This window comes from Nomascus leucogenys, chromosome 15 (genome assembly GCF_006542625.1).
Source record: "Nomascus leucogenys isolate Asia chromosome 15, Asia_NLE_v1, whole genome shotgun sequence".
NCBI lineage: Eukaryota > Metazoa > Chordata > Mammalia > Primates > Hylobatidae > Nomascus > Nomascus leucogenys.
The window spans coordinates 24,621,549-24,636,375 of NC_044395.1; the positions used below are offsets into that span (position 1 = coordinate 24,621,549).

General features: G+C 38.5%; 1 protein-coding gene across 6 annotated transcripts in view; it reads left to right on the forward strand.

Moving 5' to 3' along the window:
* Positions 1-14,827, forward strand: part of RDX (radixin) — a 103,989-nt gene that overhangs the window by 22,035 nt on the left and 67,127 nt on the right. For 5 of the 6 annotated variants that reach the window (XM_030828626.1, XM_030828627.1, XM_030828624.1 and 2 more), the window contains exons 3-5: positions 1,786-1,869; positions 9,165-9,260; positions 9,813-10,087. In XM_030828626.1, the coding sequence (XP_030684486.1) occupies positions 1,786-1,869; positions 9,165-9,260; positions 9,813-10,087 (455 nt within the window). Of the gene's footprint in view, positions 1-1,785; positions 1,870-9,164; positions 9,261-9,812; positions 10,088-14,827 lie in introns of those variants that run through there. The other variant, XM_030828628.1, reaches the window with a different exon arrangement.

Genomic DNA, 14,827 nt, shown 5'->3' on the forward strand with positions numbered 1-14,827 from the left:
AAATCAAGAAAAATGAAGCTATTTTACATACAGATATGTATATTTATGTTAGAACCATTTTTTTTTAAAAGCAAGAGAATAACAAAATTTAGGTTAGTGATTACCTGTTGGTATTTACAAAGAACAAATACAGTGGTATATGCAACATTATTTACCATTTGTTGTTATTCAGTTGGATGGTAGATTTATGGGTTTCATTTTATTGTTCTTCATTGTTTACATATGACATGTTTTGTATATATCATTTCTTAATAAGATACAGTTTTAGAAAAGAAAAAAATAAGATTGTTTTAAAGAAGGATGAATCTAAGATTTGATTACAGAAGTTATTCCAGGTGAAAGCTATAACGTGCTGAGGTTGTGATTGTTAGACATATGGGGAAATAAGTCTGATTTAGAGTTTTTATAGTGTGAGTTAAAGTTAGAAAGATAAAATGGCACAAGCTGTGTCCTCAGTAAACCTACAGGCTGATGGAAAAAGATACATAAAAACAAATGCAGTAATACATATTAATATAAAATTTTAAATACAGTTGTTACAGAAACAATGTTAGAAATCACTGCAGTTTATACTAGTTAAGGGAAAAGTAAAGATTGTTACAGAATAGATACAGAAACAGCAAATGAGATGTGGGAAAATTAAAGGAGAAATAAGTTAATAAAAGATAAAATAATTTAAAAAGCTAAAAAGATATATTTGGATCACGTGAAGAATTCTAGGTGAAGATGCTATTCTGTGGTAAAATTATTTTGGTAAGGCATGTTGTTTTTGAGATATTAGAAAGGTATTTACACAATAAAATTATTATTTAAAATAGAGTTTGGAGCTAGGCATGGTGGCACACGCCTGTGCTCCTAGCTGCTTGGTAGATTGAGGTGGGAGTATAGACTTGCGTCCAGGAGATCAAGGTTGCAATGTGCCGTGATTGCACCCATGAATGGCCACTGCCCTCCAGCCTGAGCACAGCATAGTGAGATCCTGTCTCTAAAAACAACAAAAAATAGAATCTAGCAAATAAAGCACTCTAGATAAATGCTTTCCTAAAGTGAAGAATGTATTTAAAGTATGAATAAAATGAAATCTGATTTTCATGTTGAAAGAAATATGGGATAATGAATCACATTCAAAGAATTTGGAGTTAGACCTCAATTTAAATACCTACTTTGCCTTTTTTGTTTTGTTTTGTTTTTGGAGGCAGGGTCTTGCTCTGTTGTGCAGGCTGAAGTTCAGTAGTACAATCATAGCTCATGGCAGCCCTCAAACACCTAGGCTCAAGTGATCCTCCCACCTCAGCTTCCTGGAAATAATAGGCACATGCCACCACGCCCAACTAATTTTTAAATTTTTCATAGTCTTACTGTGTTCCCCAGGCTGGTCTCAAACTCCTGGCTTCAAGAGATCCTCCCACCTTGGCCTTCCAAAGTGCTGGGACTAAAGGTGTGAGGCACCATGTTCGGCTCTTGCTCTGCCTTTTAATATCCATGTGTCCTTAGGTGAATAATGGAAACTCTTTGCGTTTCTGTAGAAATAAAGGTAGTATCTCCTAGTATTATAGCAAGGGCTAAATGAGAGTATGGAAAGCCCATAGCTTAGTGCCCAGTATATGTTAAATATTCAACAGATGTTCCTAAATGAGAACTTTATAAGCTCTTTGTTTTTCAAATAGATTTAAGATTTCTTGTGATTAAAATAAAACTTTATCACTTTAATAAAGAAAATCATAAAAGTTTTCTCATGCCTAATAACTTCTCTTCTACTTATTATTCCTTTTATTTTTGTTACAGATCAATGTAAGAGTAACTACAATGGATGCTGAGCTGGAATTTGCCATTCAGCCCAATACAACTGGCAAACAACTTTTTGACCAGGTATCATTATACTGCATGAAATATGCAACTTTTGACACCATAGTGTGAATGTTGTTGCATACCTCTTTCTCTGTTTTTCTGTACTTTTGCTGATAATCCAACAGTGTACCACTTGGAATTTTTCATAGTAGCTATTCAGATATCCCTACTACAGCAGTAGGGATATTCTTTATTCTTTCACATTCCTACATTTGTGGGAGAGGACTTCTTGAAAATAATTTTCAGCAGGCATTTATTTAACATCTATGAGAATCATTGTGATGGTGACTAAAAGGGATTCAAGGATAATCCACAAAGTTGTTGAGTGAAATGAGTAGGAATCCTGGGCAGAAGGAACAGCAGGAGCGAAAGGCATAGGGAATTACAGGTTGAAAGCATCCGTTATCCAAAATGCTTGGGACCAGAAGATTTTGGATGTTTTTAGATTTTGGAATATTTGCATATGTATAATGAGATATCTTGGGGATGGGACCCATGTCTAAACACAAAATTCATGTATGTTTTGTGTACAACTTATACACATAGGCTGAAGGTAATTTTATAAAATACTTTAAATAATTTTGTGCATGAAATAAAATTTATACTGAGTTTTGACTGCGACCCATCATGTTAGGTTAGGTGTGGAACTTTCCACTTGCAGAGTCATGTTTGTACTGAAGAGGTTTCAGATTTTGCAGCATTTCGGATTTTGGATTTTTGAATTAGGGATGCTCAACCTGTATAGGCTATACAGAGATCACTAACAACAATTTGGTGTCATAGGTTCATAATGTATGAGGCAAAGGTTGGGATATGGAGGTCAGGTATCCGGTATGTTAAGGAACTGGGACTACTGATCTTATCTTTCTTCTCAGTCTTGAGTGTGCATTAGTCACCTGTGGAGCTTTAAAAAAAGGGAGAGGAGACAGCGCTTGGAAACCCCTTCCAGAGATGCTGATTTAATTGTCTGGGCCTACTCTAAATCATCAGTATTTTAAAATTTAAGCTTCCCAGATAATGTTGTATTGCAATGTAAGCAAGTTTTGCTGAGAAAATGAGGTAAGAGATTGGCCCCAGGGATTAAGTAAGAACATGAAGAAACTGTTGCAAAGAGAGAGGAAGGTGGTATATATCATGCATGGCATGAAACTTAGAGGAGGATAACTTTTACATAAACTTTACATACACTTTTTCTTAGGAGCAGGTGAGCAATAGCCTGTAGTCAGAATAACTTGATCTTAAAGAATGAAAGAGTTTCTAGCATTTCAGCAGTAAGTAACACTAGATACCTTGGTTTTGTTAGTTGTTACTCTGTCAAATACAGATTCGAATCTGATGAAATAAAAATTCTAAATTGTGTAAAGTTGTTTATTCTCCTGACAAATAATATACTTAATCTCCTGATTTGGTAATTCATAAATTTAAAAGTCCTGGTAAGGTCTTTTGGGATGATGAAAAGCTTTTTGTGTGGATGTGCAAAATTTTAAAGCAAAATCATAAAGAGCTAAGTTCACCATACCTTGTGAACCAATCTCCAGTTTTTTCTTTTTTCCAAATCACTTTTGTTCTGATACAATATCCACTTCTGTTGATTCTTCTGTGCCTCCTGTTTGTGAATATATAGTCTATCTTATTTGAAAAAAATGTGAATAGAGTTAGCATTTATTGTACTTCATAGCAAATGGAAATGTTATTTATAGTAAGTGAAATGTTTGTGGCAGCCAAAAACTAATCAGCAAGTTATCCTTTTTGGTATTGGATACTAAGAAATAAAACTTGTTTTTTATTAAGTAGAATTACTTTCACTTGGATATAGGAAAATGAAACCTCATTTATTATAGGGCAGTGATGTATAGTGGTTTAGAAGTGTGGGCACTGGAGTCACACTGCCTGCAGTAGTTGTAGTTGTAGCTGTTTGACTTTGGACAAATTAATCTCTTTGCCTTATTTTTCTTGTTTGTACAATTAGGATGATGGTAACATTACTTCTTCAGAGGTTTATTGTGAGAGTTAAATGAAAATCTATGTAAAGTGCGTAGAACAGTATTTGATAGTTTTGTGCGTATCTGTTTCTATTTATGTAGATAAATACAGTGTCCTGTGCCACATAATGACATTTCGATCAATGACGGGCCACTTATGCAACAGTGGTCCCGTAAGAGTGTAATACCATATTTTTAGTATACCTTTTCTATGTTTAGATACGTTTAAATACACAAATACTTAACAGTTGTGTTAGAGTTGCCTACAGTATTCAATATAGTAACATGCTGTACAGGTTTGTAGCCTAGGAGCAACAGGCTGTACCATTTAGTCTAGGTGCGTAGTAGGCTATACCATTTAGGTTTGTTTAAGTATACTCTATGATGTTCATACGATGATGCAATTGTCTAACGATGCGTTTCTCAGAATGTAACCCCTTTGTTAAGCAACCCTGACTACACACACACACACACACACACACACACACACGCACGCACACACAATTCATATTGTAAATGGTCCAGATTATTACTTATTTCTTTATTAAAAAATTTTTTTTGTTTAGATAGGCTCTCACTCCTGTCGCCCCAGGCTGGAATGCAGTGGTGTGATCTCGGCTCACTGCAACCTCTGCCTCCCAGGCTCAAGTGATCCTCCCACCTCAGCCTCTTGAGTAGCTGGGACTACAAGTGTGCTCCACCGTGCCTGGCTAATTTTTTTTTGTATTTTTGGTAGAGATGGGGTTTCGTCATGTTTCCCAGGCTGGTCTTGAACTTCTGAGCTCAAGTGATCCGCCTGCCTCGGCCTCCCACAGTGCCGGGAGTACAGGCGTGAGCCACCGTCCAGCCTGGTCTAGATTATTGAGTATTGTTATCTGTTATGGACTCTTCTCAGCAGTTCTTTAGTCCCTGTTCTATGTCCTGACTGCTTTCCTTGAACTCAAATGCAATGATGAACTTTCCTTGAACTCAAATGCAAAGATCAAAAAATGCAGACTTTACTTTTGTATGTAGTGTGTGTGGGATAAGCTGGCAGGTTCAGGTCAAGCCAAGGGTAAACTGGGTTCTCTAAAATGAGAGCACATAGCTACATGAGTCCATGTGTAGTAAAGCCCCACGTCTGATTATGATGTTAGATCGAGGCCAGCTGCTCTGTGTTTGGGGACTCTGAGTGCTTGAAGTCCTTTGGTTTGCTTCTTGCTGACTTTTTTCTTGACTAGCCTCCTCCTTTAGCTGCTTCTTGTGGGATTAGTTTACAGAGTGTTCATACCCCCAAAGAGTGTGCAAGAACATCTCTTAGGGTGAAAGAAGTATTAAAATATATTTTTAGGCTAGACTTGGTGGCCCACGCCTGTAATCCCAGCACTTTGGGAGGCCAAGGCGGGAGGATTACTTGAGGTCAGGAGTTCAAGAGTGTAATACCATATTTTTACTGTACCTTTTCGTGTCCAATATTGCAAAACTCTGTCTCTACTAGAAATACAAACATTAGCTAGGTGTGGTGGTGCACCCTTGTAATCCCAGCTACTCAGGAGGCTGAGGTGGGAGAACTGCTGAAACCCAGAAGGTGGAGGTTGCGGTCTGCACTTCAGTTTGGGCAAAAAAATAAATAAATAAATTAAAAATATATATATATGTATGTATAATATGTGTTTTTAAAAATTTTTAAAAATATATGCTTTATAGTGTATTAGCATGGTAGTATGTAACTTGTAAATAAGTATACATGTTATAGTTGTGTGCCCAAGCAGATTCGCTTCTAAAAGTATGTGATCAAAAGTTTATGGGAGCTCAAAGGACAGCCTCACTAAAATATATTAATTAAAAAAAAGCATTCTAGGAGCACCTTCTGAAGAAGTAGAGAACCACTGGGGGGATAGGGCCTTTTAGGGAATTTCACAGCTGAGCTTTCTTGTTCCTTGTATTTGTGTAATAGTCTAAAGTTAGTTAAGCTATTATCCCTTGTGCCCACTGTGGAGCATCTCCCTTTTACTTAGCATTGTGAATCTCACAGAGTGTGGAGGCAGAAGCTGAGTCCAGCTGCTTTGTTATACTTCTCTCTGCTGCTTTTGACCTGTACATTACTACTCCTGCCATTCCAAGCTTGAATGTTTTCTATGGCACTGCTGGGGCAACCTATCTTTTACCAAAGTTAGATTATTTGGAATCTCCTTTTGTCCACATTGAATTTTTCATTGTTTGACATTGATCAGCTTTTACATTATCAGTATGAGACTTTATATTCCACATCTTCTAGAAATTTCTCACTTTTTACTTTTTTTTTTTTTCGAGGCAGAGTCTTACTCTGTCACCCAGGCTGGAGTACAGTGGCGCGATCTCAGCTCAATGCAGTGCAGCCTCCACCACCCGGGTTCAGGCGTTCTCTACGTCAACCTCCTGAGTAGCTGGGATTACAGGCGCTTGCCACCACGCCCGGCTAATTTTTGTGTTTTTAGTAGAGATGGAGTGTCACCATGTTGGCCAGGCTGGTTTTGAACTCTTGACCTTGTGATCCACCTACCTCAGCCTCCCAAAGTGCTGAGATTACAGGCGTGAGCCACCATGCCTGGCCCACTTTTTGCTTTTTTGATGGTAACGTTTTCTAAATGCTTTTTTCTTATTTTTAATTTTTTTTTTTTTTAGACAGGGTCTTGCTCTGTCACTGAGGCTGGAGTGCAGTGGCATAATCACAGCTCACTGCAGCCTTGACCTCCTGGACTTAAGTGATCCTACCACCTCAGCCTCCTGATTAGCTAGAACTAGAGATTGGCCTGACTACTCAGCTAATTTTTTTTTTTTTTTTTTTTTTTTTTTTAAAGAGACAAGGTCTCCTTACGTTGCCCAGGCTGTGCACCACCATACCTGGCTAATTTTTGTATTTTTAGTAGAGATGGGGTTTCACCATGTTTACCAGGCTGGTCTTGAACTCTTAGCCTCAAGTGATCTAGCCGCCTTGGCCTCCCAAAGTGCTGGTATAGGTGTGAGCCACCCTGCCCCGCCAAATGTTTTAAGATTATTTTTTAAAAAACAGGCTGGGCATGATGGCTCATGCCTATAATCCCAACACTTTGGGAGGGCGGGGTGGGCAGATCGCTTGAGCTCAGGAGATCAAGACCAGCCTGGGCAACATAGTGAGACCCTATCTCTACTAAAAGTATAAAAAATTAGCTAGGTTTGGTAGTGCATGCCTGTGGTCCCAGCTACTCGGGAGGCTGAGGTGGGAGGATCACTTGAGCCCGGGGTGGGGGTGGACGTTGCAGTGAACTGAGATTGCACCACTGCACTCCAGCCTGGGTGACAGAGTGAGACCCTGTCTCAAAACAAACAAACAAACAAACCAAGGGCCAAGCACAGTGGCTTGCATCTATAATCCCAGCATTTTGAGAGGCTGAAGTGGGAGGATCACTTGAGGCCAGGAGTTTAAGATTAGTCTTGGCGACATAGCAAGACCCCTGCCTCTACAGAAAACAAAACAAAACAAAACAAAAAAAAACATTAATGTGGTGGAATGCGCCTGTGGTCCCAGCCATTCAGGAGGCTGAGGCAGGAGGATTGCTTCAGCCCAGGAGGTCAAGGCTCCAGTGAGCCGTGAATCACACCACTGTACTCCATTATGGGTACAGAGTGAGACCCTGTCTTTAAAAAAAAATAAGCAAAAAATCCCACAAAAAACCAAGAATGTTTATTATTTAAGAACTGATATTGAATCTTTCTGTAAAGCTTTTAAAATGTTAATGAACTTTTACCTCCCCTGGATCATTTTCCTCATTTTATTTTAAATATAGATTTTTTTAAAAAACATACGCTTTTGTTAGGTGTGGGTAAGTCCTGGGTGTGTATCCTAACTCCACCACTTTATTTACTCTTACTTTCTTTTCTTTTTTTTTCTTTTGAGATGGAGTCTTGCTCTGTCGCCCAGGCTGGAGTGCAGTGGCATGATCTCGGCTCACTGCAAGCCCCGCCTCCCGGGTTCACGCCATTCTCCTGCCTCTGCCTCCCAAGTGACTGGGACTACAGGCGCATGCCACCATGCCCGCCTAATTTTTTTTTTGTTTGTATTTTTAGTAGCGATGAAGTTTCACTGTGTTAGTCCGGATGGTCTTGATCTCCTGACCTTGTGATCCGTCCGCCTCGGCCTCCCAAAGTGCTGGGATTACAGACGTGAGCCACCACGGCTGGCCTACTTAGTCTTACTTTTGACTGTCTACCACAGGCTAATCATCCTGTGAGATGCTATGGATTTTAAGACACATAAATCAATAATCTCTGTCCATAAGCAGTCAAGGAGGGTAAATAGACACACTGCTATAACACAATTATGATAGAGTAAATTTTCTAATAGCAGGATAGATAAAGTCCTATAGGAATATCAGGGAACAAGTGATTAATTTTATCTAGATGGTAGGAGAGCTTTATTCACAGAAGGCACGTTAGTTGAGCTGGTACTTAAAGAATAAATTGTTCAATAAGTCATAAAAATACAGAAGACCCATTCTAGGCAGAGGAAAAAACATCAGCAAAAATGTAGAAGGGTGGAATTTATGGTATGTTCTAAGAATGGTTTCTTGCTCAGTGAAGGTAGAACATGGAATATATCAGGCACTTTTCTTATCACCAAAATGATACCATTTGCCCTAAATATACCAGTAGGGTACTTGTGGGGGTAAATAGAAATTGGAACGTATGATTATGAAAACTATATATGTATATATTTTCGAGACTCTTGTTATTGTTGAGGTCATGATAGATAAGGAAAAGGAGGTATGAAAAAGTGGATCAATTAAAAGGATTGAAGTGACACTACAAAATTGAGGATTAGAGGCCAGGTGCAGTGGCTTACACCTATAATCCCAAGACTTTGGGAGGCCAAGGCAGGCAGATCACCTGAGGTCAGGAGTTCGAGACCAACCGGGCCAACATGGTGAAACCCCATCTCTACTAAAAGTACAAAAAATTAGTTAGGCGTGGTGGTGCATGCCTGTAATCACAGCTACTTTGGAGGCTGAGGCGGGAGAATCACTTGAATGGAGACGGAAGTTGCAGTGAGCCGAGATCGTGCCATTGCACTCCAGCCTGGGTGACAAGAACAAAAAAAAAAAAAAAAAAAAAAAAACTTCTTCTCAAAAAAAAAAGAAAAATTGAGTATAGAAAACTCGAATTTGAGTTTTCAAAAATGTTCCTTTAATATCTTAAATTTAGGAAAAGCCTTTTCTATGGCAAAGGAATATACGTATACTTATGTAGTTTTGTTCTCCTTTGGAAGTGTATCATCTAGACACAATGTGTATGTTGGACTGAAATTGTTTTTTTGTCGTTGTTGTTGTTGTGTTTTAGGTGGTGAAAACAGTCGGTTTACGTGAGGTCTGGTTTTTTGGGCTGCAGTATGTAGACAGCAAAGGTTATTCTACGTGGCTTAAACTAAATAAAAAGGTAAAATATGTACGATAACATTAAACTAATAATTATGTTAAGTTGAAGTTATCATGAATTTGTGCTGGAAAAGCTAAGTCTGACTGATTCCAGGCTTCCTTTTGTAGTTATCTGTTAATCATTATGAGGTACCATGTTTTTTTTAAATTCAATCAGGCACCATCAGCTTACCATCTCAAAAAAAAAAAAGAAAAAAATGCTTACTTTTCCTATTTGAAAACTTAGCCTATAACAAATATTAAAGCAGGTATTACAAATGGCATACTGAGTACTTCAATTTTGATGTAAATATCTGTAGGATAAGCTTCTCAATAATATGGAAAAAAGTTTTCAATTTGGTTATTAGAATCTGAGTTATAGGTCACATTCAAGAGCATAGAATCTTTTATCACATGTATTTGTTTACAGATTTAGAATATTACACACTAAAATCTTCATAGATTTAGAATCTATTTCACTTTTCATTTTCTTCCAAAAAGAATTTGATGTGACTAGGTCTAATTATTGTAAACTTAAGATTTTTGTTGATTATACTTGAAATTACTTTTCCAGGTGACACAGCAGGATGTTAAAAAAGAGAATCCTTTACAGTTCAAGTTTAGAGCTAAATTCTTTCCTGAAGATGTTTCTGAGGAATTAATTCAAGAAATAACCCAGAGACTTTTCTTCTTGCAAGTTAAAGAAGCCATCTTAAATGATGAGATATATTGCCCTCCAGAAACTGCAGTTCTTTTGGCTTCCTATGCTGTCCAAGCCAAGTATGGAGATTATAATAAAGAGATTCATAAGCCAGGCTACCTGGCTAATGATAGACTGCTACCCCAGCGGTAAGTGAAACATGCGTTTGCATTATATTGTCTGAAAATTATATTCTAGAAGTCTACAAATAAAATGTTTTTCAGGTTTTTTTTTTGTTTTGGAGACAGGGTTTGGACCTGTCACCCATGCTGGAGTGCAGTGGCGTGATCTCAGCCCACTGCAACCTCTGCCTCCTGGGTTCAAGCCATACTCCCACCTCAGCCTCCTGAGTAGCTGGGTCTATAGGCACATGCCATTATACCTGCTAATTTTTTTTAAATGTATTTTTCATTGAGATGGGGTTTCATCATGTTGCCCAGGCTGGTCTCAAACTGCTGAGCTCAAGTGATCTGCCCGCCTCAGCCTCCCAAAGTGCTGGGATTACAGGCATGAGCCACCGCACTTGGCTTTTTTTTTTTTTTTTTTTTCAGATTTTTAAGTTGCCAGCTGGATCATGGGGTATACTTCTAAAAATCATTACCTAGCACCTCCATAGATTTATATGCTCTATAATTACCTAAGGTTGATCTATCTCTTCTTTCCTCATAAGCAATAAATGGAGGCAGTGATAATCTGGACTTGAGGAAAGGATGTGACTGTTGCTGCTTGGTACAAATTCTAACATAGGCAGGTGCTTAATAAGTGAGAGTAAGTGGCAGGCTGTGTTTTCTTCATAGAATTCCCTGACTCCCCCCTCGCCCCGAGATAGAGCCTCACTCTGTCACCCAGGCTGGAGTGCAGCAGTGCAATCTCAGCTCGCTGAGATTGGAGTCTGCCCCTCAGGTTCAAGTTGATTCTCCTGCCTCAGCCTCCCGAGTAGCTGGGATTATAGGCATCCACCGCCATGCCCAGCTAATTTTTGTATTTTTAGTAGAGACAGGGTATCACTGTGTTGGCCAGGCTGGTCTCGAACTCCTTACCTCAAGTGGTCCTCCCACCTTGGTCTCCCAAAGTGCTGGGATTACAGGCGTGAGCCACTGCTCCTGGCTGAATTTTCTGACTTTCTGAAAAGGCTTTTTAAACTAGGTTTTCAGACTCCTAGGCTGGTGCATTGTTCTTATCTACAGTGTACTGCTGCTTCTATAATGGCTACTTTAAAATAATATGGCATAGGAAAAAATTACCAGAAGACCTACATTTTGAGTACTGATTCCACCCTTTGCTATATATGTGACCTTAGGTACGTGACCTAAAACCTCTGAGCTCAGTATCTAAATCTGCAAAGTGGGGATAATAATCCTGCTCTGGCTACCTTCTAGCTTATGATTATAATTAATGAACTGTATGATTTACAGTTTTAATTGTCAGGTGTGATACAAGTGTTATTTGGCAGTATTATTGATGGAATCTAGAAAATGAAACATCAAATATTACTTTTTAATTTTTTTTTTCTTTGAGACAGAGTCTTGCTCTGTCGCCCAGGCTGGAGTGCAGTGGCACGATCTCAGCTCACTGCTATCTCTGCCTCCCGGATTCAAACGATTCTCCTGCCTCAGTCTCCTGAGCAGCTGGGATTACAGGCACGCACAACCACACCCGGCTAATTTTTGCATTTTATTGGAGATGGGGTTTCACTATGTTGGTCAGGCTGGTCTCAAACTCCTGATCTCAAATGATCCACCCGCCTCGGCCTCCCAAAGTGCTGGGATTATATGTGTGAGTCACCATGCTTGGCCAAAATTTAATTATTAAATGTTACAGTGTTCCGCCCTTTAATTTTGTAGCAATAGTAGTCACCTTGGAAAAGGATAGAATTATGTAAGTTGTTCACCAAGACAGTCAGGAATATGAGATATTTGATAGTCTGTTTATATTCTTTTGGTTTTGAATGTTATTCTAACCTAACATTCTTCATCTTAGACTACTGAATTGAGTAATCAGACTGTTATGGTGGAATTTCATTTCATATAAGGATTACCTTTTATTTTATAATCAGAATTACTAAAAAAAATTTTTTAAAAGTTAAATAGGAATGCTTTATCTAAACAAGTACAGCATTGATCTTTCATTGTTAAGCCAGATTGCTGTTTGATTGAGCAGCAGATGAAGTAATTGGCTTACATTTCATAACTCATGTAATTAAAAAAATTCTTAAACACTACAATAACACACAAGCACAGTTTATTTTAAATACATGTGTGCTCTAACCTACTCTGTTTAAAAAGAAGGAAGGTGGCTAAATGCTTTAGATAGGGTTGCTTGTGGTTGCTAGTGCAAATGCCCGTTTCAAGATTTGTTCCTTAATTTCGTAGGTCATTTGTTCCTTCAGAGTTGATATTCCATGGAGGACTAATTCAAGCCATCTAATCTTAAATGAGACTTAGTCATAAAGTTAGAATACCATTTTTTTTTTATTTTCTGTTTAGAACAGAGAGGATATTTTCACAGTGATTGGCTTATTCCAGTATGGTATATAGGATGCTATTTCTCAGTATCTAAGTACAATCTGGGGAGGAAATGAGTAATTAGGTTATTTGGTGATAACAAATCAAATAAAATAATTTAGTGATTCTGATACATTCTGATTTCTTGTATTGAAAAACCCAAATCAGCAATCTGTTCTTACTGTAGAAAAGTTTAGCTCTTGTGGTATAGATAATTAGCTCCACCAGATAGTACTGCTTCCCTTTGAAAAGAGCTGGATATACATAAACTTTTACTTACCAGGTTTCTGACTTGGGCGGCTGGGTATTTGGTAATACCTTTTATCAAAATGAGTGGAAGAAAAAATACATTTGAGGGGGAAGATGAATTCAGTTTTGAACCTATTGAGTTTGAAATATGTGCAGTATAACCAAGAGAGATATCTAGTATTTATTTGCATATGTGGGTACAGACCTTTTAGAACAGTCTTGGACTATACATACAGTTTTGGGAGTAATCAGTGAATAGATGGTAATTAAACCATGAGGATGAAAGAGATCAATCTACCAAGTACATACAAAATGAGAAAAAGACCTAGGACAGATCTTGTTGAACCTCAGCTTTTGTCTTTGGGTTCTGCATTCACAGAGTCAACCAACCACAGTTTGAAAATATTTGAAAAAAATAAAATAACACAGCAATGAAAAGGTACAAAATTTTAAAAATACAGGATAACAATACATAGCATTTGTAGTGTATTATTATACTACATAGTAGTAATAATATGGTGTATTAGTATTATTAGCCTAGAGATGATTGAAAGTATACAAGAGGATGTGCATAGGTTATATGCAAATATTGCACCATTTTATATCAGGGACTTGAGCATCCACAGTTTTTGGTATCCACAGGGAGTCTTGGAACCAATCCTTTATGGATATGGAGGGACAACTGTACTGAGACAAAATGGCCAGAGATTCAAAAATAATTCTATACTAGAAGATGGCTGGGCATGGTGGCACATGCTTGTAATCCCAGCTACTCGGGAATCTGAGACATGAGAATCACTGGAACCCGGGAGGCGGAGGTTGCAGTGAGCCAAGATGGCGCCACTGCACTCCAGCCTGGACGACAGAGTGAGACTCCGTCTCAGAAAACAAGAATAATACCAGAAGAGTATTATATCATGGAAGCCAAGGTAAAAGAATACTTTAATGGAGAGAATGGTCAGCACTGCCAAATAGTATCAAGAGGTCAAATACGAGGAGAACTAATGTATCTGTTGGAATAAGGAGATTGGTAGTGACCTTAGAAGAGCAGTTTCCGGCTGGGCGTGGTGGCTCACACCTGTAATTTCAGCACTTTGGGAGGCCGAGGTGGGCGGATCACCTGAGGCTGGGAGTTCGAGACCAGCCTGACCAAAATGGAGAAACCCCGTCTCTACTAAAAATACAAAATTAGCTGGGCATGGTGGTGCATGCCTCTAATCCTAGCTACTTGGGAGGCTGAGGCAGGAGAATCGCTTGAACCCGAGAGGTGGAGTTTGCAGTGAGCCGAGATCATGCCATTGCACTCCAGCCTAGGCAACAAGAGTGAAACTCTGTCTTAAGAAGAAAAAAAGAAGAAGAGCAGTTTCCATAGAGTATTGGGTGTTTGAGCCAGATTATGGTAGACTGGGGGCAGTGGATGTCACGTATGGAAATTGAGGTTATTGTATAATGGACAGCCCATAAAGGAAAGTTGTCTCTGAAAAAGAAGAAAAACTAGGGGTTGGGAAAAATTGATTAATTCATTTATTCACTCTACAAATTTTTGAGGCCCTCTTTAGTACTGGCATTGGGCATATAATTATGGTAAGCAATCGACTGCACTGGGTTATGTCTCCAAGGCTGATTGCATGCCTGTCTGTGAGCCCAGAGGCCAGACAGCAAGAAAGACAAGAAACTATGGAAACCTAAGCTCTCTAAGAAGGAAAATAAAACTCTTCTCCCCAAAAGCAAGAGCTTGGAAAAGATGCTTATAGAAAGGAGCAGAGTATATAATAAGAACATAACAGTATGTCTGAGACCCCTTTAAGGAATCTACTCTAAGTAGTAGGTAACTTATCCAGGGGGAGATTTTATCATTCCTTTATACTGCCAAGAAATCCTTGGGTTTCATGCAAGATTTTTTATATAGTAAAACAGTAATATTTTAACATCACAGCTTCTGCTCTCAGTAAAGTAGGATCTGGTAAATAAAGGTGAATAATTATCATATGAGCCAAAGAGAATAGAAATCATAAACTGTAATGTGCATAGTAGGTAACTTATAATCATGTTAACTTTGCTGATTTGGTGTTAAAATAGTAGTAGTAGAATATAATGTTTGTATTTGGCTGGGCGTAGTGGTTCGTGTCTGTAATC